Genomic DNA, 23,190 nt, shown 5'->3' on the forward strand with positions numbered 1-23,190 from the left:
CAGTGAAAATAAACTACTTGAATTAAGTTGGTCCTGGTAATTTCTTTCTTCTGCTGATAATTTTAATAAAAACAGTAGAATTTATCAAAAAAAATGTAAATGCCACAATTTTCAGAAACATATAATGAAAAATTCATACCTCTGTGATATGAACATCTTTCTAAAATTTAAATGTTTTTGAATGTATACACCAACGTAAATATATGAACAGACACATATCCTTGTATTTACAAGAAACAGGAATAAACCAGATCAGTCTTATGCCACATAATTATGCTTTACACTGGGGACAAAAAATTGAGGATTGAGGAAAAATGATTAACAGTACAGTTGCAACATGTTTCTATGCTGCTACTGAAATAATCAAAACCATCAGTATGACTTGTCTGCTGTCTCATCACACAGAATAAGCTACAGAAATATGTTATTGTTGCTGTTGGTAGCAGGAACTACGGCACCTCAAAAACACATCCATCAAAAAATTATTCTACTTATAGACATCTATTTTGACAACCACAGACTGTCTTGGTGGATTCCAAAATGTGTTGTATGTCTCTTAATTGTAATTATTTTTCAGAGGTGGTGGACAATACCTAGCTTTCAATTCATTTTGGAATATTATATTTAGCCTATCTAAGTCACCTCAATTAAATTGTGTTTATGATAACACTATTGGTGTATGAGTTGTACAAGCATTAGCAGACAGCTGATTCAGTGGAGATAGGCAGAATAAATTTGCTGAAGCACACATCCTGCTAATCTGTTTGAAGAATATTTTACAGCATTAGTACTAGGACTTCATGTTATCTGCACAGCCTGATAAGGTACATCTTTATTAAATTCAGTTATTGAAAGGATGTCCGTCATGGAATAGGAATATTTTAAAATCTTAAAAATAAATTAAGCAGCCTCTCTGATAGTCAGAGGTTGGTTTAATGGCTGAGTGTCTAGAGGAGCCCTCCTAAACACCTGGCAGCATTGTACAATAAAAGCTTTGTAATTGCAAGTGGAAACAGCTTTTTTTTCTTTCTTCATGTGTAGTGAGACAGTTACTTTTAGTCATTTAGGTATTAGCAAATGCTGGAGTAAGAGCTCCCCTCTCTGTTGCTTTGATAAAATTACAAAGAATCTGCGTAATGTAAAGATGCTGGGAAATTAAAATATTTTAATTAAAATATTATATTTATATATTTATATATATAATATATATATATAATTTATATATATATTTATATAATAATTATATTTTAATTTCCCAGAATGTTATAAAATGGAACAGAATATTTTAAAATGGAAACATTGTTTGAAACAATTATTTTTATGTGCTTCAGCCTCTAATATTAAGACAAAAGAAAAAGTTTTCTTGCCCTTTAACAGATGGTCCAAAAAAAGATCTGAAAACCATTAGCACCTCAATTATTTGGCATAAACAATCACCAGAAACTGTTGAGTTGCTGAATGATCCCTTAGTCACTTTGTGCTTGGTAAAAATCATCTGCAAGGCTGTAAAATTACCTTCATTAAACAGTTAACACCTTATCAAACAGTTCAATTACCATGTAAAAAATGTTACTGTATGAAGAGCATTTGTAGCCTTCTTGATGTTACCTGTTTCAGCTGTAACTATTTATTATTTGTATATTAATAACTAATTTAAATTATAGTCATTGGCTAGGTGTGATTAGAATAGAAGAGATATATTTAGATTTTTTCCTCACTATAGTTATTTTTTATATAGGCCAATATTTTGTTAACAAAGGATGAAAGAGAACTTCATACATATCTCTTCAGTATCTCCTCTCGCTCTTTCTGGTCCTCCAAGGAGTTGATGGAGAGGTCAGAGATAGTGACTGCAGCTGAGGCTGTGAGAGTGACCAGCAACACCAGGTATCCCTCTCCCTCCTCTAGCGGCATCTCCAGCTTGTGGGTTTGTTCCTTACTTAGGGTCGACAGGTCAATCTGGCACCTAGAAACACACATTCTCCATCAGCATGTGGTTTTTCTCACATCAAACAAGAGCACATTGATTCACTTGCATTCAAATGGACAAAAAATACAAGTAAGCAGAAACTCCTGCTCAGCTTCTTAAGAAAAAAAATTTTTCTTAAGAAAAAATTCTTTATTTCACCTTTAACTCATGCCCTGTTTCTTTTTTTTAGAGCTACACAAACAGTTTTGAAGTGAAAAATCAATATTAATAAGAACGTAAAGACACTAGAGACAAGTTTAGCTAATATTCCTTACTCAAATGCAGTCAAAGAAAAATTTTAAAAATACAGCTCAGATGCAAATTCTACTTTCAATTACACCTCTTGTATATATGCAAAATGTAAGTTCTCATGTTAACAGTTTTCACCTAACAACAGTAAAAACCCTTTCTTAAAAAAGAGAATTCTACATGGATTTGTGATGGCATAAAGATAACTGAGCATAGAAAAACTCAACTTGTGCTCAGCTCTCATGCAGTAAGTTGTGTGTGAGTCAAATCCTCATGCTGGCACCCCGGGTAAAATCTAATGCCACAGCCCCCTATAGAATAAAATGTCTCAGGCTGTAATGAGCAGGGACTACATATAGCTGTGCAGAGTGTGTGCAGAGTGGCTGAAGGAAATCTGCTTGATCCCCTTCTGAGTAATCTGGCTGTAGCATACACTGAACTAATAAGAAATTATTCCATATTTGCCAGAGAGCAGAAACAGCTTTACAACAGCTTTAGAAATTTAAGGTAAAGGAAGGAAAGGAGTATCTTTGCTACCCAAGAGCTGACTAAACCCTTCTAAATAAAACAATAATATGTTAGCCTTGATTAGCCTGTGCACAGGTTGAATGTTTTAATACTTTAATTTGTACAATGTACAAGTTTCAACTTTCCTAGATTGCAAGTCTGAACATGTATTGAATTTCATTGTCTGGGTCAAATGTAATGCCAGTTTGCATTGGACAGGAATTTCTGTGAAAAAGAACTATTCAGAATACTTATAGCATCCCAAAATGAGTTTTGCCAGCTTTTTGCTCTAAATAAAAACACCAATAATACTGAAATAAAGTAAATGTATACATTCTATGTGTAGGTTAGCCACTCCGCAATCTACTTTCAACAGCGATTATTTCATGTGACAAGCACATTTATTGTATGCCACTAATTCACTAAACTAAACATCAAGCAAACTCTTTTCATAAAATGTCAATTGATTTTGAAGACAATGTGGTCACTGCAGGGCCAATAAACTAAGAAAAAGGTGGCAGACATGAAAATATGGACATTTAAGGATAGGAAATAGCTAATTATGAGAATAAATGCAGCCTCATAAAATGAGCATTGTGCTATCACAGGCAGATCAGATTTACTACAGGAAAACTGTCTTTTGTTTTTTCAGAGACATTTACTGCCTGTTGTGCAGTTCATATAACTACTGCAAAGTTCACACAGTAACAAGGTTCAATTATCTTACAATAAAAAAAAATTCTAACTCCTGTAGCATTCTGAGCTTAATGCTTTTCTTCTATTTTGAACTCTTTGGATGATAGGGAGTGAGAAATTAAATTAGTAATAGTAAGGAAAAATAAAGCTGTTGCTATCAGTGCAGGCTGATAGTCAATACAAGCTTCATACATGTACATGAACAGTCAAATTCTTATTTTGAATGCAGTGAGGAATTTAAAGCCCTCCTTAAGACAACAAAGATTGTAATTAAACCATCAAAGCTGTAGCAGTTTTACTACAGGTATTAAATACTCTTCAATAATTTATTTCAAAACAGATACCCCTCAAAAATAGGACTCAGCAACAATATTGAGTCTTCAACCAATAAACATGTAAAGAACCAGTCTAAACTCCCTTAAAATCAGTAAAATACTCATAAAGTCATTGTGATACTAATGGAGAAATAATCCACCCCTCACTCAAAAATAGGCAACAAAAGCTAAAATAGGCAACAAAAGCCACTCCACATACATCCATCAGAAAAAAAATGAGTGTAAAATTACAAGGTCTACATCAGGGCTACTAGATCTAATTTCTTCAATTCTTGAACCTACAACACTTTAACAATATGTGTTGTTCAGTTTTTTTATTTAGGCTGAAATAAGCAACTGGCAATTTGCTTTTACCTGTGCATCTTTCCTAAAAGAATGAAATATTTCTAGTAGTACCACATCTAGAACAGATTACCTGAGAAATATGTATCTGTCACCTGGTTGATAAATTTTCATGAACAGGCCATCACCAGCTTGTTATTTCCTAAAATCATACAAAGGTAGGGACTGATCTGGAAATTTTTTTCCAGTAAAAAGCCTTAACTACTCTAAAGGAAAATTATTCTCTCAAGTACCCTCAGAAAATTTGATAAACACATAGGGTTAGTCCATTAAGGACTATCATCTTTGCACTTTACAGAAGTCCAGGTTAAAAGCACCTTTATGCACACATGGTCAGGTGAAAGCAGATTTCTCACTCCATGCCAGGTGCTTGGCCCCAGCCTTGAAGGAGACGCAGCTTACACGGGCCTAACTTGAAACTGCCAAGGCTCAAGGAGCACCCAGCACAAGGGAAGACTATTTACAACACATTCACTTCAGTAAAATGGTAAGACTTTCCAATTTACAGACAGTGTAAGAAAAATTGCAATTTTTTTCTCATTAGTAGTTGATTTTTTTTAATGATAAAAAATCAACTTCATCTGATCTCATGCCAAAAAAAATCTGATCTCATCCTAAAAAAAAAAGAAAAAGAAATTGAATAATATTTTGTTCATTCTCCTCTGTCCTCATGGGATCTTTGTATGGGACCAAAAAAAAAAGTGAAGGAAGTCTGGTTTTATTAAGGTATTACATAAACACTAACCCTATCCTAGAATAATCTTGACAGAGTCCAACTGGAAAACCGAAAACTCATTTTTGTACTACCTTTTTTTAGAAGGACTGAAGCTAACAAAATATTTCCAAAAACAAGCATCTGCTTGGAACGTATCTGTTTTCCAAATGTAAATATCTTTGGAAAGCTTAGGCTGACAATGCCCCTTTATATTTTACTGAAATTATATTCAAGCATTTCAAGCTTTAAAGCTTTAGCAATGCTGACTTTTATATCAGTAAAGATGTTCTCTAAAAGGACATTTGTTTCCTACAACTGTGTATCCATGGAGAACAAAGATGCTTTGAGGATGAAGGTGAACTTGTATGTTACCAGAAGGTGATGCAGAATGAATGAGAAATTTTTGTCCCGTATTCTCAAATTGAGGATCATGAAAAATTACAGTCATTTTGAGAAGTCCATAAGCTGCATATGACTAGCTGCTGTCACACTGGAAACATGAGAAAATAGTAACTTTGTAGAATCTTGTTTCTTAAGGAATTATTATTTACATGCTGCTGGTAAAGGCAAAGACTTTTTCCACCTGTAATGAGATCAGCCTGAGGAATTATTGAAAAAAAATTGCTGTTAACTCCACAGACAGATTTCCAAGCATGACTGTAAATCACGCTACAGTTTGAGTTTTTCTATATCTGCCATGCTGTATGCCCCCTTCAGTGCACACTGGTTTCAGCACTTCAAGTGGTGAGCAGGAGCACTGGAACAATTTCCCTGGCTTGCTGGCCTTTCAGAAAAACGTGGAGGGGCACGTATCCCACCTATCAGTTCTGCATGTGAACACTACCAGGCACCATGTGTAGCTGGATTTTCAGGTCTTGAGAGATCAGAAGGGAGAAAAATGACAAAGTGCATCAAGCTCACGTGCCAAAGTTATCACAGATGAATTGCTCAAAAAACAGGGTACAGCTCCCATGGAAGAAGATTTGAAGGTTCAAGGGAAATCTACCACTTGTTTGAAAGTGTGTTCAGTGTGTTAATCACACAAAATTTTAGAAATATATTTCAGATTTATTTTTAATTTGAATATATCTGGCCTTTGGTTCTTTTTATGCCTTTCCTTACCAGTTGAAAAACCCTTTAGTGTTTCATGTTTTCTTCTAGTGAAGGAACTCATACACTATAATCATATCTCTTCTTGATCTTCCTTTTGATATGCTAAACACCTTCAGCTCCCTATACATTTCCTAGGAACATATCTCCTACAGCCCTCAAATGACTTTTTGTAACTTTTCTGATCCAGTGAAATTCTCCTGCATCCTTTTTAAAGTGTGGAAGGCAGAACTATATGTAGTGTTTTATTATCAGCATGTCTAACAGGTAAAAATCACCTCCCCTCTTTAGTTCTAACAGAACCTGGAATGTAAGACTGTGTTGGCACCCTGGTGAAATATTCTTGCTAATGAATGAATTACAAAGGTAGCAACATGACATAGAAGGCCTCTTAAAAGCCAGGTGGCCAGGCAAGTGAGAGACAGCAGATAGTGGAATCGTTTTCTCACATGACAAAATAAAGCATAAAAGAGGAACTGGCACAATCCTAAGTGATAGGGACAGAAAAGCACCACTTGGCTACAAACCAGGCAACTTAATTACCATCATGACTTGTTCAGGAACACAGATTTTTAACTCCACTGTGATCCAGGTCTATGCTGCTCCAAAGGATGCCAAGGAGAGGAAACTGTGTGATTCCACAATTAGAACTGAGCTGGACACACATCAGAAGCAGCAAGGCATGAACTGCTACAATTTGTGAGACTCCATACCCTTTATGAGCAGATTAAAATGTTCCAGTAAAACCAAGAAACAAAAGGAGAGGGAAAATTTTGCAAAACACTAGCAGAAAATGACATATCTCAGAAACACTGAGTGTTGACTGCAGTAATGTGAATTTCTTGGAAGAATCGGAGCATGACATTTTTAACTGTAAAGATAATGAGAAAGAAATTAAATTATGGACTCCACATGATGGTTGTGGTAAGTGGTTGATAGAGGTGTTAGATTGAAAATCAGAGAAGCTCCCAAAGGGATAGGAGACAGTATCTCAGCTAAGTAGGACATTGACTAAGGACAAGAGTGGGCTTAGCTGGGGAAGCTGGAGAGGATCCCTGGGCAGCTGGGACAGGAGACCTCAGCAGGACCTGAAGAACAGTGCTGTCATTTGCCATGTAGCAACACAGGGAAGGCAGGAAAGAGCCCTGCAGTTTGGGGTAAGTCAGTCATGTTAAAATAAATATAAGAGCTCTATGAAATACTATTTTACCAGTCACCAAGCAATGTCTCAATACAGAATTACTGTTTATTGCTTGCTAAAAGAAATACAGTCCATGCTACAATGACCTGCTGATGGATTTTGAAATGATAGATTAACCTTTTCCTAAGCATAGTTCTTCACTATAAAATTACAGATTTACTTTTGATATTGCACAGGTAGAAATTACTTACAATTAGTTTCTGATGTGGTATTTCCTACATTGTCCCCATGGCACAATCACATACTATAGACAGTTAGTTCTGTTACTGGTGTAATTTCTGTGCAACAAAATTAACACTTTCATCTGCTAAATCAGTCTATTGCTTTGATAAACATTATGTCTCCCTATATAATTCTCTCCTCACTAGTTGGCCCAAGAAATTTTGCAAGAGCTTTCACACAGCTCCAATCTGTGCCTTCCACATATCATCACAAAACCCTATTTGCACTCTTCACCATTTTCTACACACTATCATGCTCCTTATGTCTAAACTGGCCATTCCATATTCCTTCTCCCTTCCTCTTATTTTGCCACTCTTCAAGAAGTATACTTCCATATGTGAGAAGACACAGGGTCAGAAGAAGGATTCATAAACTGCCCAGATTGCATGCAGCATTCTGTATCTCAGCATACGTTGGAGAATGATATCAATTTTGTGTCAGAACATGACAATAACAACTGTCAGTAAGAGTTGTAAATAATAAGTATCTGGTAAGAGAAGGTTACTGAAGATTTCTGAGCAAAAACTGAAACTCTTTTGGCTTTCTAGCAGAATTGAAAGAACTCTACTAACTCTGCATTAGTAGAGTGAAGATGTGCTGAGATAGGAATAAATAAAGTATGGAATACCTAAAGGCCAAATTTTGAGACACAGTATTACATCTGTCTCCTTTTGACAACAATCAGAAATGGAGATGGCTCAGCACAGGATTTTTCAAAGGTAGATCTGGCAGTAGCATTTTTAGATTTTAATGCTTCAGGCATAATCTTAATTTTACATCAAGAAATGTATCTGCAATTAATTTAACTTTAATCGTCACATATAATCAATAAACAATTATACACACAGACTACTGGTTGTGTGCTCTTCAGTGTTTACACAGAATTGCTGTAACTCACAAGTGCACACAGTTCAAGTCAAAATTACAACAGCATATTGACCATTATGACCATTATTTATGACCATTTTTACTATATCTTTCCAAAGTTCCACAAGAACAAAATTTCAATCTGCAATGCAAAAAACATTTTTGAAAGACCAGCATAATAAAGTACTATTTCTATTTCCAGAGGAAGCCATCTTGTTTACAGAGTTTTGCAAAATTGAGAAAACTTCAAGACTTTGGAACCTTAACATTTAAATTGACTTTACAAATACCATTCAAAACCTTCTTCCTGGGCAACAGAAAACTGCCAATATTTCCATATAAATTACAGTCTCCACAACATCTCTAGAAAAAGATCTGGGAAGAAACAGAGTAGCATATTTATTGTCCTTCACCCAGCTTTACATTCATGTTGGAGCAGTCATATACAATTCCGTTCTCTATGATAACGCTCAGTCCCCCATAGCAACATTACAAAAACTTCAGTGGGGGGAGAAAAACCCCGAACCATAAATAATTTACAATTTTGTATTTTTAAAATAAAATTTCACTCTAATTTAGAAATTTGATAGCATATTCACATGCTTTCAGACTAATCAGAGAATCACAGTTGCATATAATTTGTATTTATGTACAGCTGAAAACCACCCTATGGTTGTGTTACTACAAAAAAAAAAAAAGTAAACAGACAAGGCACAGCAGATTAGGTATTATAAACTTAAATAAGTAATTTTAATTATTTTAACTTTTGTATTTCATAACATCCGTTTTATGGATGTTCATAAAATCAATCTGAATATTTGCATCAACATTTAGCGAGATTATGGGAAATTCCACTTTCCTATAGATAAAATTAATACACAGCCTTAATGAATTCACTACATACAAGGTCTTTTTTTTCTTAATTTGCATCAAATGGGAAAAAAAACAACAGCACCTATAAATACTTCTAAAAATAGATATAGATATAGATATAGATATAGATATAGATATAGATATAGATATAGATATAGATATAGATATAGATAAAGTCAGCAGTAATTTCCTGGCACAAAATAAAAGCAAAAGTCAATGTCATTTTAAAGATAAATGTACATTTTTCATAACAATTAATAATGCTATAAATTCCGCTGCACAGGATTGCAAATAACTTCAGCTGAATAAAATTGCATGACATGGGATTTACTTATTCTCTATGTTCACAGAAACAACTTGTGCTCTGACAGCACTCATTCTTGGCAATTTATTGCACCTGTCAGCAGCCCATTTGTTCAGATTAGTGCTATGCATAAAAGTGTAACAGTCATGAGGATTTATTAACTGATTATCGTAAAAGTGACAGTCAGAATTGCCTTCAAAAACATAAACTATAAGAAAGCTAAATAATTACATGATGATTAAAATCACCTTCATTTTGATCTTAGTATTACCTGCATTACCTGTAGTACGTTTTTAATCACAGGAGCATATTGACTCAATATAGGACATAAATTATTTGCTCATAGCAAAAACGTGATTATTAAATATATACACATACATATTTCTACTTATCAGATGAAGCAATAACTAATGCCACTTATGCAAGTCTATATGTTTCTTTAAATACAAAAAGGTGGCCCATGTTGCTTTAGCTCCTGGTGCCTTCTATAAAAAGAACTTTTAGACTGCATTTTTTGGTTCTGGAATGTTGATTGCTTTTAAAAAACTGTATTCACAAGGATGGAAGAACTTATCTCCTGTATAATGCAGCTCAGTTCTAGTCATGTCATACAAATCAGCACATGATAGGAAATATATTTTCCTCAAAGCTCTTGTATGAGGTCTTTCCCCAAGTTTTTGAAATACTGAAATACTGAAATAAATTGATTCTAATAAATTGTTTCTGAATTGGTTCTAAGATTTCAGACTTTTTAGAATATTCTGAGATGGAAGTTCACAAGATGCTACAAACTTTAAACTCTCATGGAGAATGCACACAATTGAAATTCAAATGTATTTTATAAACACAATGCTCTGAGTTAAGAATGGAAATCAACAAGTCAGCATTTTATTTCAGACACTGCCATATGGAACGTGCCTGGGCATCAAGATGAAGACAGAGTTGTATGCTACTTCTGTGACAGACATCTCCTTCCACTTTTCTGAACGAGGATGCCATGCTGCCACTCACCGTCTTAAAACCTTCCTCCCTCTTATGGGTGGATCTTACAAGCCATCCCTTCCACTTCCATCTTTGCTACCCCAAAACCAGAATCTTACTTCCATGTCCTCAAACTTCTTGGACATCTTCCCTGTATTTTTCTTCCCTCAGAAATGGACTGCAAGACCAACCTCTTGCATCACTGCTATTATATCACATTCCCAGCTTTCACCTGCCCTTACTATGGTCCAACCTAACCAGGACAATAATATACAAGGGCCACAGAAGGCTATGCTCTTGACTTCCCACTTCTTTTATATCACAAAACTGCAGCATGAGACATGTAGCTCATTACGGGAGAGTTTACAGCATCCTGGTTCCGAATAGAATTTGCAAGTAATGGAGCTTAGCAGAGAAAACAGGTTTTCTGTGCTATTTTCCAGAAGATACTGGAATTTTTCCCTTCTACCTTCCACCTGGGAAACCTTTTCTCAGTTTGGTCAGTTCTTCAATTTAGTGTGCCTTCTCCCTAAGCATATTTTGTCCAGGCAGGACATCTTCAATAAACAGTTGTTTTCATTTGTATTTAATAAAATATTCTTATATAACATTACAGCTGCTGCTTGCACATTATTCAAGCAAGCAGGAAGATCTCAGCAAGATGAAATGGATTACCCTTCATTCTTGAGCAATGATAGAATGCTACGAGGAAGTCTTTTGTTTCCCTCCCACAGCTTCATTATCACCTCTTCTGGAACCTGAATCAAGATATTCAAGTTATTATGTGTATCTTGAAAGCCATAAAGCCTTAGTCATGGAGCACGACTCAGTTGCGCTTTTAAAAACTAATACACACTTACCATAACACATGCACAGAGCAAGTCTGTAGTGTGTGCACCAAAATATTTCCAGCTTTTAGGGACAGCCTTGAAAGGAGAAACTGGGGAAGAGAGGTCAGCATTAAGTGGAGCTGTCGGGTGTTGGTGATTTTTATCTGTAGTGACTGGAAAAGAATATCAGGGAGGGGGAATATTAAGACCTATTTTCATATTCAGATTGAGCTTGACAAATGACAGTTTTTCATGGAAATCTCCTTGGAGAATACTTTTTTTGCAGGTTACATTACCAGAGATACGGTACCAACAGAAGGTGAAATGAGAGTGTCTGCAAGGACAAACTGAAGAGAGATTATATGTACACTGACAGAGAGGTAAAAAAAATCAAGAGCAGCAAGATTTCAGTAAGTGGTGCTTGGATGACGATGCTCTGAAAAATCACTCATGAAAACTTTGAATCTCACCAGATTTTCCTAAGAAGATTAGAATGTAAAAGAAAATTGGAATAATTTCCCAAGGTATATAACATGTTCACATAGGACTAAATTAGTACATTACTTCAGAAAAATATTGATAGTTATCATACCATAATATGTGAAAGTGATAGTGAAAGCACCTCCAATAAAAACAATCAAAATACATAGGATTAATAATTATTAATTATTAACATTATTATTATGACCGCATGGATATCAAGGAAAATATGAAGTAAACAATTATCTGAGCTTTCCAAACAGCACCTACTTTGTAGTAGCTATAAGCACATGACATTTCTTCCCCTATTAGCTAAGAGTTAATGCCAACTCCTATTCTGTAAAATGGAGCATAGCCATAAAAACATAAGCTATTTCTTGAACTCCCAGACAGATTCATTTTACCTGAATATGAATTAGGTGAATGATTCTTTCCCAAAATATGTGTGTAGTCCTTCAGCTCTATTTTCATTTACCAAAAATATTGGTACATAAATTTGGTCTTATGCATCAAGTCAAGAGTTGTTTCTCCTCCAAGGTGGATGTTGCTATATGGAACCTCCTGAACCTTGGTAATTGCTCTAAACAAGTGATTTTTATTTTTGAAAACCTCAGTCTATCAATTGGTAAAAGCTGCCACCTACTGGTTAATAAAAATTGTATTACATTATAAATGTAAAGAATTACAGCAATGCAGCAAATTCTACTGGAACATTGCAGAAAATCCTCCCCAAACTTAAAAACAAAACAAAACAAAACAAAAAAAAACAAAAAAAAAACCCAAAAAAACCCCACAAAAAACCCAAAACCAAACAAAAAACCAAAACAAAAACAAAAAAAACCAAAAACCAAACCAAAACAAAACAAGAAACCAAGAACAAATGGTCATAAGAAAGAGTTTCAATGGCAAGGCTCATTTTAATCATCCTCTCTCATGGACTTGACTTCTCCTTGTGGACCAAGAAGGCTAAAATTGCACAAACCTGCCAATGAAATCATCCTTTTTGCCAACATCTTTGTCCCACACGGTAATATCAATAATTCCACCTCGTTCTTCATAGAGATGAAAGTCAAACTGCTCCCTCCACTGAGGATTCAAAGTTTTTGGAACAATCTAAAAGGAGAATAAAAAGAAAGTCGTATTACATTGTGTAGGCATACACTATCTTAAATTGTAAATTTGATCATTAAGTCTGTTCAAGAAGCTTTTTCTATTTGCAGTATCAATATCTCAAGCAGTGAGAATTTAAAAATGGTAATTAGGAAAGGCTATTATCCAGTTCTCTCATGCCTCTCTGATGTAGCAGCAACCTCCAAAATCCTGCAACTTGTCACCTTCAAAAGCCTCCTGAACAAAGGATTTGTCCTGTGAATTGAGCCATTTCTCTGTAGAAAAATTATGTCCTCTGTGAAGTGACAGTTAGCTATAAAGTTATGTTTTTGACACCAAAGGTAAACAAAGCACCTACAATGACACGTAGATGGTGTCTACGTGTTTAAGTACTGAAACAAACAATTGTATCATGCCCTTTTTTCCCAGCTGCAATAGTATTGGGAGAAACATGATACTATAGTTTACTTTCTGTGGAATAAAATTAGTTCACTTCCAAAACTGTATTTTACTTCCCTTCCTTTGAAACTTTGATGAAAGCAGCTTTCTTAATAATTTCAGTCCAAATTTCCAAATTTTCTACCATAATGCAAAAGCAGTATTCACTGTCCTGAGCAAGAACAGAAGACCGCTAATATCTTCCTTATTTAGCAACACTACTCCCTACAACCAGCAGTCCTACTGGCTTGAAAAAGAAGAAAATTCAGAAAGAATTATCAAAATTTTTAATTCACAAAAGCATGAAATTTTATTTCTTCTAATTTCCAGTTAAGAGGCCCTAATGAAGGCTCAGAGGTCTACATATATGACAAGTAAAGGTTCCTGCCCTCTTCCTCAACTTACCCTTCATCTGGCCATGAAAACCACAGTGACTGTCATGGCCATGGACAGAGGGTCATGCGCATCATCAATACTCCTAGCATCTCCCATAAACAGCAATTTTCAAAATGGCAGGGACCAAGAGAAAAAAAAAAGCCAAGCAAGTCTTTACAATAATTGCCTCCTCTTTACCTGTGAAGCTCATACATGAAACGAACTTTAATGGAACTTGCTGTTAAGGACATGAAGAGGAAAGTGAGCTTATGAACATGACATGGTTTGAGGATAAGAAAATGCAAAGGGTCCAAGAGGCACTCAGCATCAAGCCAGGAAGATCTTGTCAGAATCACTCTGCATCTCCTCACTGCCATGAATGACCCCTAACAGTAAATAAAAGCCAACACAGTTCCTGTATGGAACATTAGGTGTGCGTCATGGTTTGACACAGAAGTGAGTTTTCTCAGGAAGTTGGGGTCAAACCAATCAGTGGTCAGGTTTGGATATTGGCACCTGGAGTGACCACTGAAGGCATTGGACATGCCTCTGAGAACACAGGGGGTTAAAAGCAGAGAACTCCGAGGGGAAACCTCTCTTTGGTTCCGGTCAGCAGAAGGATGAAGACTCTCCCCTGCCCAGCCAGTGGCTAGGTGGGGGAGGGGAAGCCATGTGGCCTGGGAGAGGTAGGCCCAGGGTGTGAAGGGACTGGAACCGGGCCGACCCCTGTGGACGGAAGGTTGGAAAGAAACTGAGATGTCTTTGTTCCCCCTCCCAGAGGGGGAGAGAAAGAGAGGGAGAGCCACCTGGAAATTGATATAATGTGCCCGCAGTACTGAAAGGTAGAGAAGAAGGGGGGGGAAGGTGCCCAGCCGTGGGAGTTGGAGTTTTGGGCCGAGATTTCAGCCGTCCTGGGAGTCCGAGATTTTTAACCCCTTCTTGGACAATGAAAGCTTTGTGAAACACTACTCCTCCTTGGTCTGAAAGAGAAGAGAGACGGCCTGGGGCCCGAGATGTCAGAAGAAGATGGGAAAGAATCCTAGGTGGGAGGAGATGATGGAGTGGCCTTGGTGGGACTTGTATAGCCATAGACTGAACCAATTTCTCCTGCAACAGAGACTGCATTTTTAGGGGGATGCAATGGTTGGAGCCAAGAGTGACGTGCTGCAGTGATGAGGAGGGTGTGGTGGTGCCCTCTGTCTCCAGGAAGAAGATGATCTCTGTTCTTGAGACCCTCGGCCCCAGGGGAGGAGAAAATGGGGGGGACTGTTGTCCCAAAAATGAGAAACTGAACTGTTTGTTCTTCAGGTCCTTGGCAAAGCATCCTTAAAGGAGCCCTATGAGCAGTCTTGGTCCATGCATCGTAGTGAGAGCACTGTGACATGGAAAGGAGGGTGTCACCAAGGCAGATTTTCTCTGAGTGGTGCCATGTGTGACATGAGGTGGCAGTTGTGTTTCCTGGGGGGGTCTATGGTGCAAGAGAGACTCCTCGCTCCCCTGACAGAATGAGAATTGATTGTCTGAGGGGTGGTAACTTGATCAGGAATCCCGGGTGGTGTCTCACTGTGTTTTTGTGGAAATTGAGTGGGGGGAGGAGGAGTGTTTTGGAGGGTTTTCATCCTGAATTCTGTGTGTGTCTTTTATTATAGTAGTAGGCTAATAAATTTTTTCCCTTTGTTTTTAAGCTTGAGCTTGCTCAGCTCTGCTCCTGATCGCATGTCACAGCACTTATTTGGGTGTATTTTCATGGGGACACTTGCATTGTGCCAGGGTCAAACCATGACAGTGTGTCCCCCTCCAAACCCACATTTTTCAGTGCTACGTATTTTTCCATCTAGTACTACTTTTGTTTATAAAGAAACAAAAAGAAACATTTAAACAAAGCTCCAGGCGCACTGACAGGTAATTACTACAACAATAAATCTTCATCACCATTGAAAGTCATACAAGCTAAAAACACCAAACAGGAACAAAGCATTTAAAAAAAAAATTCAGTTACACCTAAAATTACCTTGCTCTTGTACTTCTGATGCCCCAAACGAAACTTCACGTAAGGATCGCTGAGCCCATTTGCATCCATCGCCTTAAGTTCACGACCTTCTATTAAGGTAACACTAACTATCCCTCTCCATAACTGAGACTTTCTGTGCAAGTCTGAGAGACGTAAGCTCTGGGTCTGAAACTTTACAGAAACAAAAAAATAGATTTAGTTAACACAATTCCAAAGTTTTACCCTGCTTTTAATGTTCTGTTTTATGTAACTGTGATTGTAAAACAGTCACCTAAAGCCATTTTGAAGCTATTTGACAGTTCATATGTAAACTATATTGCAAAGAATTGTTTGGAGAGTAATAAAACAGTGACAATTACACGAGTAATGTCATATGCTGCTTTTGCAGAAACAAGCAGAACAAATGTTGCTCAAGGAAATGTTCATTTTTAAGAAAGGGGTTTCTTTCTGCTTCACTTCTTCCTCTGCTGATAGATTAAAAATAAATATTAGAAAGTCACTTCTCTTAGTATGTCTGAGATTGAAAATCAGGATATTTTCTGTTACCATCTGTGTAGCAGTTGTCTTCTGGACAGTTTTCCTTATCTCCTGTTAATGGGCCCATCAATGTCTTGCCACATGACTCAGAGGTAACTCCCTCCAGGAGCCAGTTCTGTTTAACAGGTGATCAAGGACCCACCTCATGACTCAGAATGACATCAGCCCATTGTGAGATGCTCCGCCCAGGGGGGAGGAGCTAAACATTCCCACCTAGATATATTCTGGGATTTTTGGGCAGAGAGGCAGCCTTCCCACAGGTTGCCAAGAGGACACAGCTGGGGTTTCCACTGGATGACTACACCTTTTCTACAGGACCACTGCTCCAACAGAAATGACATCTGCCACTCCAGGAGGACTGCAGCCACTCCAATTTGGACTGCTACCAACACGCTGGCCAAAGGGGTGTCAGGTTGAATTCTGTCTTTGTCAGTGGTTTTCCTTTTGTATTATTGCATGTGTTTTGTTTCTTTTCCCTTTTCCCAATAAATTGTATTTCTGACTTGGAGTCTCTCACTGGTTTTGCTTTCAAATCAGAACATGGTAGCATATGATTGAATGAACTCGAACAAACTCCATGTTTATAAACATAAATCCCCGTTGAGAATATAATCTTCCCTTAGAATATAACTTAGAATAATATAAACCCACCGTGAGAAATATGTATCAAGGAAAAATAATTCAATAAACTCCTCTATCTCTGCCTCTGAAATGATGTGGTATTCTCAGAAACATAAATTGAGTACCAGCACATAAGTTCAAGAGTTTGTTAAGAACAAAACCTTCAGAATTGTGTCGAGACTTGTGGACTTTTGAACCCTCAGCCACTGATTCTGGGGGTCAAGATAAGATTGACACACACAAACCAGGCAACTACAGCTTTTGTCAATGAACTCCACTGGGGGTTTGAGAGCAAGAAGATATAAACTTGAGTAACTTAAGATCATTTCCATTTTGCTCTGAGCTACAATGGGTGCAAGGTACCAGAACTGGAATGCCCTTTGCGCTTCTGAGGAAGACAAATGTGTCTTGAGTGCATCCAAGAAGCAATGTTGGTAAAGGCTCTACCTTTTATTCTGAAACTTTATTCATTAAAGGCTACCTTATCTATAACCAGAACACTAGACAGCTAAACCATATTTAAACTTGCAAATTATTCTCTCTAGGAATCAAAAAAAGCAAGTCTGCATGTATACTCTGCTGTGACTATAACTTTATTATGCAATGTAGTTTAAGCTATAAAGGGTCTGTGGGGTCAGCAACCTGCAGACATGCAAGTCTTGCATGCCTGGCTTCATCCCTTGCAGACCTCCACTATCTCTGTGGAGGGTTTCAGTGCAGGTTTGTTTGAGTCTTTTAGATGATAAACTCAGCTGGATGGCTACAGCTACACAGGCACCCAGGACAGGGATTTTACTCTATTACCCAGAGACAATGATAGAGATTAGACTGGATTATAATCACACTCACCCAAGCTCCAGAGAGAACAGACATGAGCACTATGATCACTAGGCTTGGACCAAATCTAATTAACCTACATTTTGCAGTATTTCAGGTATTTTTTGGTATGCATTTGTGTTTTCTAATGGTTATTCACTCCAAGTAGTATGGTTATTCCCAAAATATTTCACTATATTTATTAATGGTTTCTCTTCCTGAAGTAAATGATTTGACTGCAGAGAAACTTCTCATGAACTTGCTGTTTCTATAAAGGCAAACAAGGAACTGTGTGGAATAATCTTGAACTTAACCTGCTACATGAAGCAGCAGTAGGACATCAGAAAACAGACCCTCTACAAAAATAAGGGCAGAATTGGGAAAATCAGTTGCCAGAAGAGATTTAATTTATAACTTGGGAGCATTACATAAACTTTTTCTCAGCACAAATATACCTTTCATTGAGGGCATACTGTCATTGCCAATAACTTGTGAAGTGGGAATTTTTTTTTTCTCGTTCCAGTTTCTTAGAAGGCTTAGAGCAAAACAAAGACTGGATAATAAACAACTTACTCTGCCTTGAACACAAGATGATGAGAAATACAGAAAGAAGGCCAGACATGTTTAGGAAGGTATTTTATACTGGGATATTAGCAGTGGTTGAGACTTCTGCAAAGAATATACAATTCTTGGAGATGTTTTAAGTGCTGAATGGCACTCCAAGCAGTGATTGAGACTTATGCAAAAAATACACAGTTCTTGGGAGTGTTTTAAGAGCTGAATGGGAAGCCATATGATATCCAGAATTCTATCATGAGCTTGCATTTACAACTCTTTTGAAATAAATCTTAAACACACTGCATAGCTCTCTACTTCTTTATCAGTGAGACAGCAAAAAATTTAGAGAGTATACTTGATCTAAATTTGATATTTTCAGCAGCTCTTACAATAATTTGCTGCACTAGAGCATCTGCCCCATCATCAAGCAAGATGATTTTTTTTTTCTGACCAGTCAGGAGTTTCATCAGTGGGGGTAATTTCCATACAGGTTAGCAAGGTAAGATCTAGACGGCTAAGAGCTGGGTGTAAAATGACAGACAGGTCAGAGAGGACTTTACAAGAGTCAGGCAGGAGGCTGGAGAACAAGCATTCATGTGTTGAAGGAGGAAGCTCTCCCAGGTCAGAGTTACATCTCACAGTCAATGACAATCAAAGCTTTATGCAGACACTAGTGGCATCTTGACTGACAGTGAAGTTCCAGAGACTATGTTTTGCCATGCTGGAAGAAAAGCAGCCAGATGCTAAAAAGAGGTATTGATTGGTTGTGGCTGTTTCTTCCTCAAGGTAGTGAATGTGGACCACAGGAGTGCTCTTTTCTGTCTTTATTGGTAACATAGAGATACACGGAACAGCAAAAGGGAGAGGTAATGAAAGAGTCAGAGCATAGCTCACTGAAGCTAAAGCTAGAGATTTCCTGGACATGAAATGTATAGGCTGTGCGGCCTTCTCCAGCAAGAGTAACTTCCAGCTGGCACTTTTCTTGTTTCTAAGCAAGACTGAAGGGAATCCAACACACACTTCTTCCAGTCAAAACCACACTTAATCTCAGAAATTACAGATAATTTACTGAGATAACCTCTTTTTTCATTTAATGGTTCTTGTAGGAAGAAAAACAAAAAAAAAGAACGTTCAGATTTCAAGTCAAATATGACAAAAAGCTAGCTGAAAAAATGGGAAAGTAAGACTGATTTCACATTTTAAAGTTCTTTCCTTATGAATTTAATTTCACAGTGTGAGACAGGCACATTTCTAGGTACATTTCTAGGTATCTAAGAAACCTGTAAAATGCAGCCCACAGTGAGATACAAATTCAGAAGGGTAACCATGAGAATAAAACAAAGAAATGAGCATGTCTGTTCTCAATTTCTCCTATGAAGGACTGTTTCTCAAGACTTATTCTTAGGCAACTTGTTTCCCTCAGAAAGCATGTAGTAAGTACTGCAGCCTAGATTCACTCTTGTGCCACAAACAGGAAAGAAAAAGAAACTGCACAGCTTTTCATCTGTCTATAAATAGGTGGGAAGTTACAAATTTCATATAAAATGCCACAATTTGGAAAGAAGCAAGATCAAGATCTCAGTCCACAACCATCATTAATGTGGGACTATTTTTTACATTACTCACATTTTTGTGCAGGATACAGGCATAGTGATTCCCACCTGACATGTCCTAAACACCCAAAAAGAGAGGGGGTGATGGGTAAGTTGCAGCCTGCTTGCAATGAAGTTTTCTCCCTCTCTCTTTTCCAAAAGGAAATTTAAATTTCACTTCTGAAAAGGAGTCTTTCACACCAAAGGATGCTCAAAGCTACCTGTGCAAGAAAAACCCACATATTTTCATATCCACACACTGCTTTAATGCTTAATAAACAGCAAGCAAACCCAGCAATTTCTTATGTGAAAAACACAGCTTTTATTTGTGTTCCATCTATTCTGTGTAAATGTGATGTAGTGGGTGGGCTAGGGGCATCAAGAGGAAAGAATCTTCTGACAGAACTGCACCCTCTGCTAGATGTGATTAATGCAGCTAGCCAAATGTCAGAGCTGAAAGATGATCTAATAAACATGACTTAATATTCTACATGCATTCAGGTATTTCTGGATAACATTAAAGGATGGGAAACCAACAAGGCCTAGTCAGAATCTGGGCATTGATCCCAGGATAATCAATACCATATTGTTGATGAGCTATTGTTATTTCTGTCAAAAGAAGATACGCATTTTGTTGGTATTTTTGAAAATCCCCTCATATTTTTGTTTATCTTTTGGTAACTAAATGTCCTCTGAAAGTTTAGTCTGTATCAAGTGGGAGAAACCCCACACACTGTCCTCTCCCAGCCCAACCTCATTTCTTCATTGATCAGCCCTCATGACCTGCAAAGTGCCACCTCTCTCATTTGCATGTGCTTCTGCAAACAGACTCTGCTTTTAAATCTCCTCCTTATTACACACACCCCTAAGACACACTGCTTCTCTGAGTCCCAGAACACAATAGATAGAAATAGAAAAGTCTACCACAAACTTATTAATTTTTTAAAAAAGCAAATCCATAATGCACTTGTATGACCTGTAAAGGCACTTCAAACCACAAAATAACTTCAGTTTCAAAGCTCCAAAAAGAAAATATCAATCAAGAAATTAGTGAAAAAAATAGAATAATAGAAATATAGAAAAATACTTCTCTCCACCACTTAACAGAGCACAGGTATACAAATACAGCAAAATAAATCAAAGTCAGTGTTGCAAATTATTGCTGTAAATTCATGCAAACAGAATCCTTCTCCCCCAGTTTCTAGGATGCTTGCAGAGCTTGGATAAACAATGTAAAATAAAGACTGAGAATTTCAGTAGACACAACTGCTAGCTCTATGTACAAAAGAATGAAAAAATCAAGAGATGGTCACATGCATTTGCAATGCTTTTCCTATATTAGAAACGACAGAAAGTATGACCTGAAAGGTCTACTCTATGCAGTTCCTATACTTTGTGTCAGAACAGAGTTTGAACAGGATTGAAATATTTTTGCATTACCACAATGCAAAACATATAAAGTAATAATTTTAGATATCCCCACATGGTTTTCTGATTATACTACAGTTCCAAATTATAAAATCACACATTTATTATTATATGTAATAGCTGCAGTCAAGAATATTAGGAAGTAAACCTTCTCAAAGCTTGAGGTGCAGCTAGCTGTGTGTTTTCTGAACAGCATTTGGCGAGGGGAAAAGAGGCTAGGGTCAGCCTGTGTCCTCAATCAGCCTTTTCCGGTTTGGAGAGAACACGTTGCATTATAAATGATTTCTCATTCTCCCTCTACTATAGGCAAGTAGAAATGGAAAAAATTGTGACAATGACTATGAATTCATCAGTATTATAGACACTGAGCTACAGAAATGCCTTCAATGGGATCATGATGATTCCTTCTTATTTTTTGCTCATTGTAACTAAGAAAATTTTCTAAATGGACTGATACTGATAATTATTGCAATACGAAATAACACTTTCCTTAATTTTACCAATTACATTTTATATTTTAGGCTCTTCTAATTCTAGGTGAAGCTAATAAAAATTTCTACAGTTGAGAAATTTACACTGCCCTACACCCTGAGTTTTTTAACTGCTATGTTAAATCTACTTATGGAGTTTGCACTAACTGCTTCTGTAGAGCAATGCTATTGTAACACTACAATATTTGTAATAACAGTAATAACTCATACTTTTTCAGTGTTTCACATATTTTTGGGGTTTTCTAAATTGAGTAATTTGGCATTCTACTCAAGTGTACTTGCTGGATGCAGCTCAGGTGTAGTATGATACAGACTGCGGCACTCACTGTGAGTTGAATTTTCTGTAACAGGGTGAAAACATTCATACAGCACAACTGTGCAGAAGATGACCTTCTGGGCTGCATTGAGGGAAGTATGGTCAGCAGGTCAAAGGAGTTGATTCTCATCCTGTACTCTATTCTCCTCTGTTGTGACCCCAGCTGAAGCACTGCATCCAGCTCTGAGATTCTCAATATAAGGATATGGACCTCTTGGACTGGGTCCAGAGGAGGCCACAAAGATGCTCAGAGGGTTGGAGAAGACAGATTGTGAGAGTTGATGTTGTTCAGCATGGAGAAGCATCTGGAGAGACCTTAGAGCCCTTTCTTCTCTTGTACCCAAAGGGGCTACAAGAGAGCTGAAGAGACACTTTTGACAAAGGATGGGAGTGATAGGAGAAGGAGGAATAGCTTCAAACTGACAGAAGGTTTGAGACTGATTATTAGGATGAAATTTTTGACTGTGAGGGTGGTGAGGCACTGGAACAGGTTGTGTAGAAAAGCTGTGGATGCCCCATCCCTGGAAGTGTTCAAGGCCATATTGGATGGGGCTCTAAGCAATCTGGTCAAATGGGATGTGTCCCTGCATGGGGGTTGAACTAGATGGTCTTTAAGGTCGCTTGCAACCCAAAGCACACTGTAATTTCATGACTTTCAGATGGCAATGTATTTTTAATCTTAGTTATACATAACCTGTTGCAAACATACTAATTTATCTTCATTTCTGGTAAGAATGGACATTTGGTTCTAATTGATCAATGTCACTCAGAAACAATCATCACATATTATAAATTAGAGTATTATTATATTTTAGTACTTTCTGGTGGTCTCAGTTCTAAACTACCATTGATTATATGAAACAGAAGAAAGGATATAAGAGAAGAAAAGATGACATAATACCTTTTCCTCCAGATTTTACTGGGATGATGTTACTTGAGAGGGCATAGCAGATAAATCTTACATATATTTTTTCCATAGTATGTTGGCTAAAACTGCTAAACCACTTGTTTAATCAGTTCATCCTCAAATTAAGGCATTTTAAAAGTTTTCCTGGTGTTTCCTTAATGAGTCATTAATATAAGAAGTTTCACATGGGGGCTAAATATGTTCAAACTCAATTTAATAGCAATTCTCACAGAGATGTGAAAGTGGAAAAAGTAAACGCTTATTCACAAGAAAACAACTTTCAGAGAAATGGGTGTTTCTGACAGAGCT

The 23,190-nt window shown here is 37.1% G+C and overlaps 1 protein-coding gene across 1 annotated transcript in view; it reads right to left on the reverse strand.

The window, feature by feature from the left end:
• MCTP1 (multiple C2 and transmembrane domain containing 1) overlaps positions 1 to 23,190 on the reverse strand; it is a 219,220-nt gene that overhangs the window by 125,324 nt on the left and 70,706 nt on the right. Inside the window, exons 7-9 of the mRNA XM_054002904.1 lie at positions 15,616 to 15,786; positions 12,664 to 12,794; positions 1,780 to 1,966 (exon numbers count right to left, since the gene is read on the reverse strand). Coding sequence (XP_053858879.1) covers positions 1,780 to 1,966; positions 12,664 to 12,794; positions 15,616 to 15,786 — 489 coding nt within the window. The remainder of the gene's footprint in view (positions 1 to 1,779; positions 1,967 to 12,663; positions 12,795 to 15,615; positions 15,787 to 23,190) is intronic.

Source organism: Vidua macroura, chromosome Z (assembly GCF_024509145.1).
Source record: "Vidua macroura isolate BioBank_ID:100142 chromosome Z, ASM2450914v1, whole genome shotgun sequence".
In the NCBI taxonomy this organism is placed as follows: Eukaryota; Metazoa; Chordata; class Aves; order Passeriformes; family Viduidae; genus Vidua; species Vidua macroura.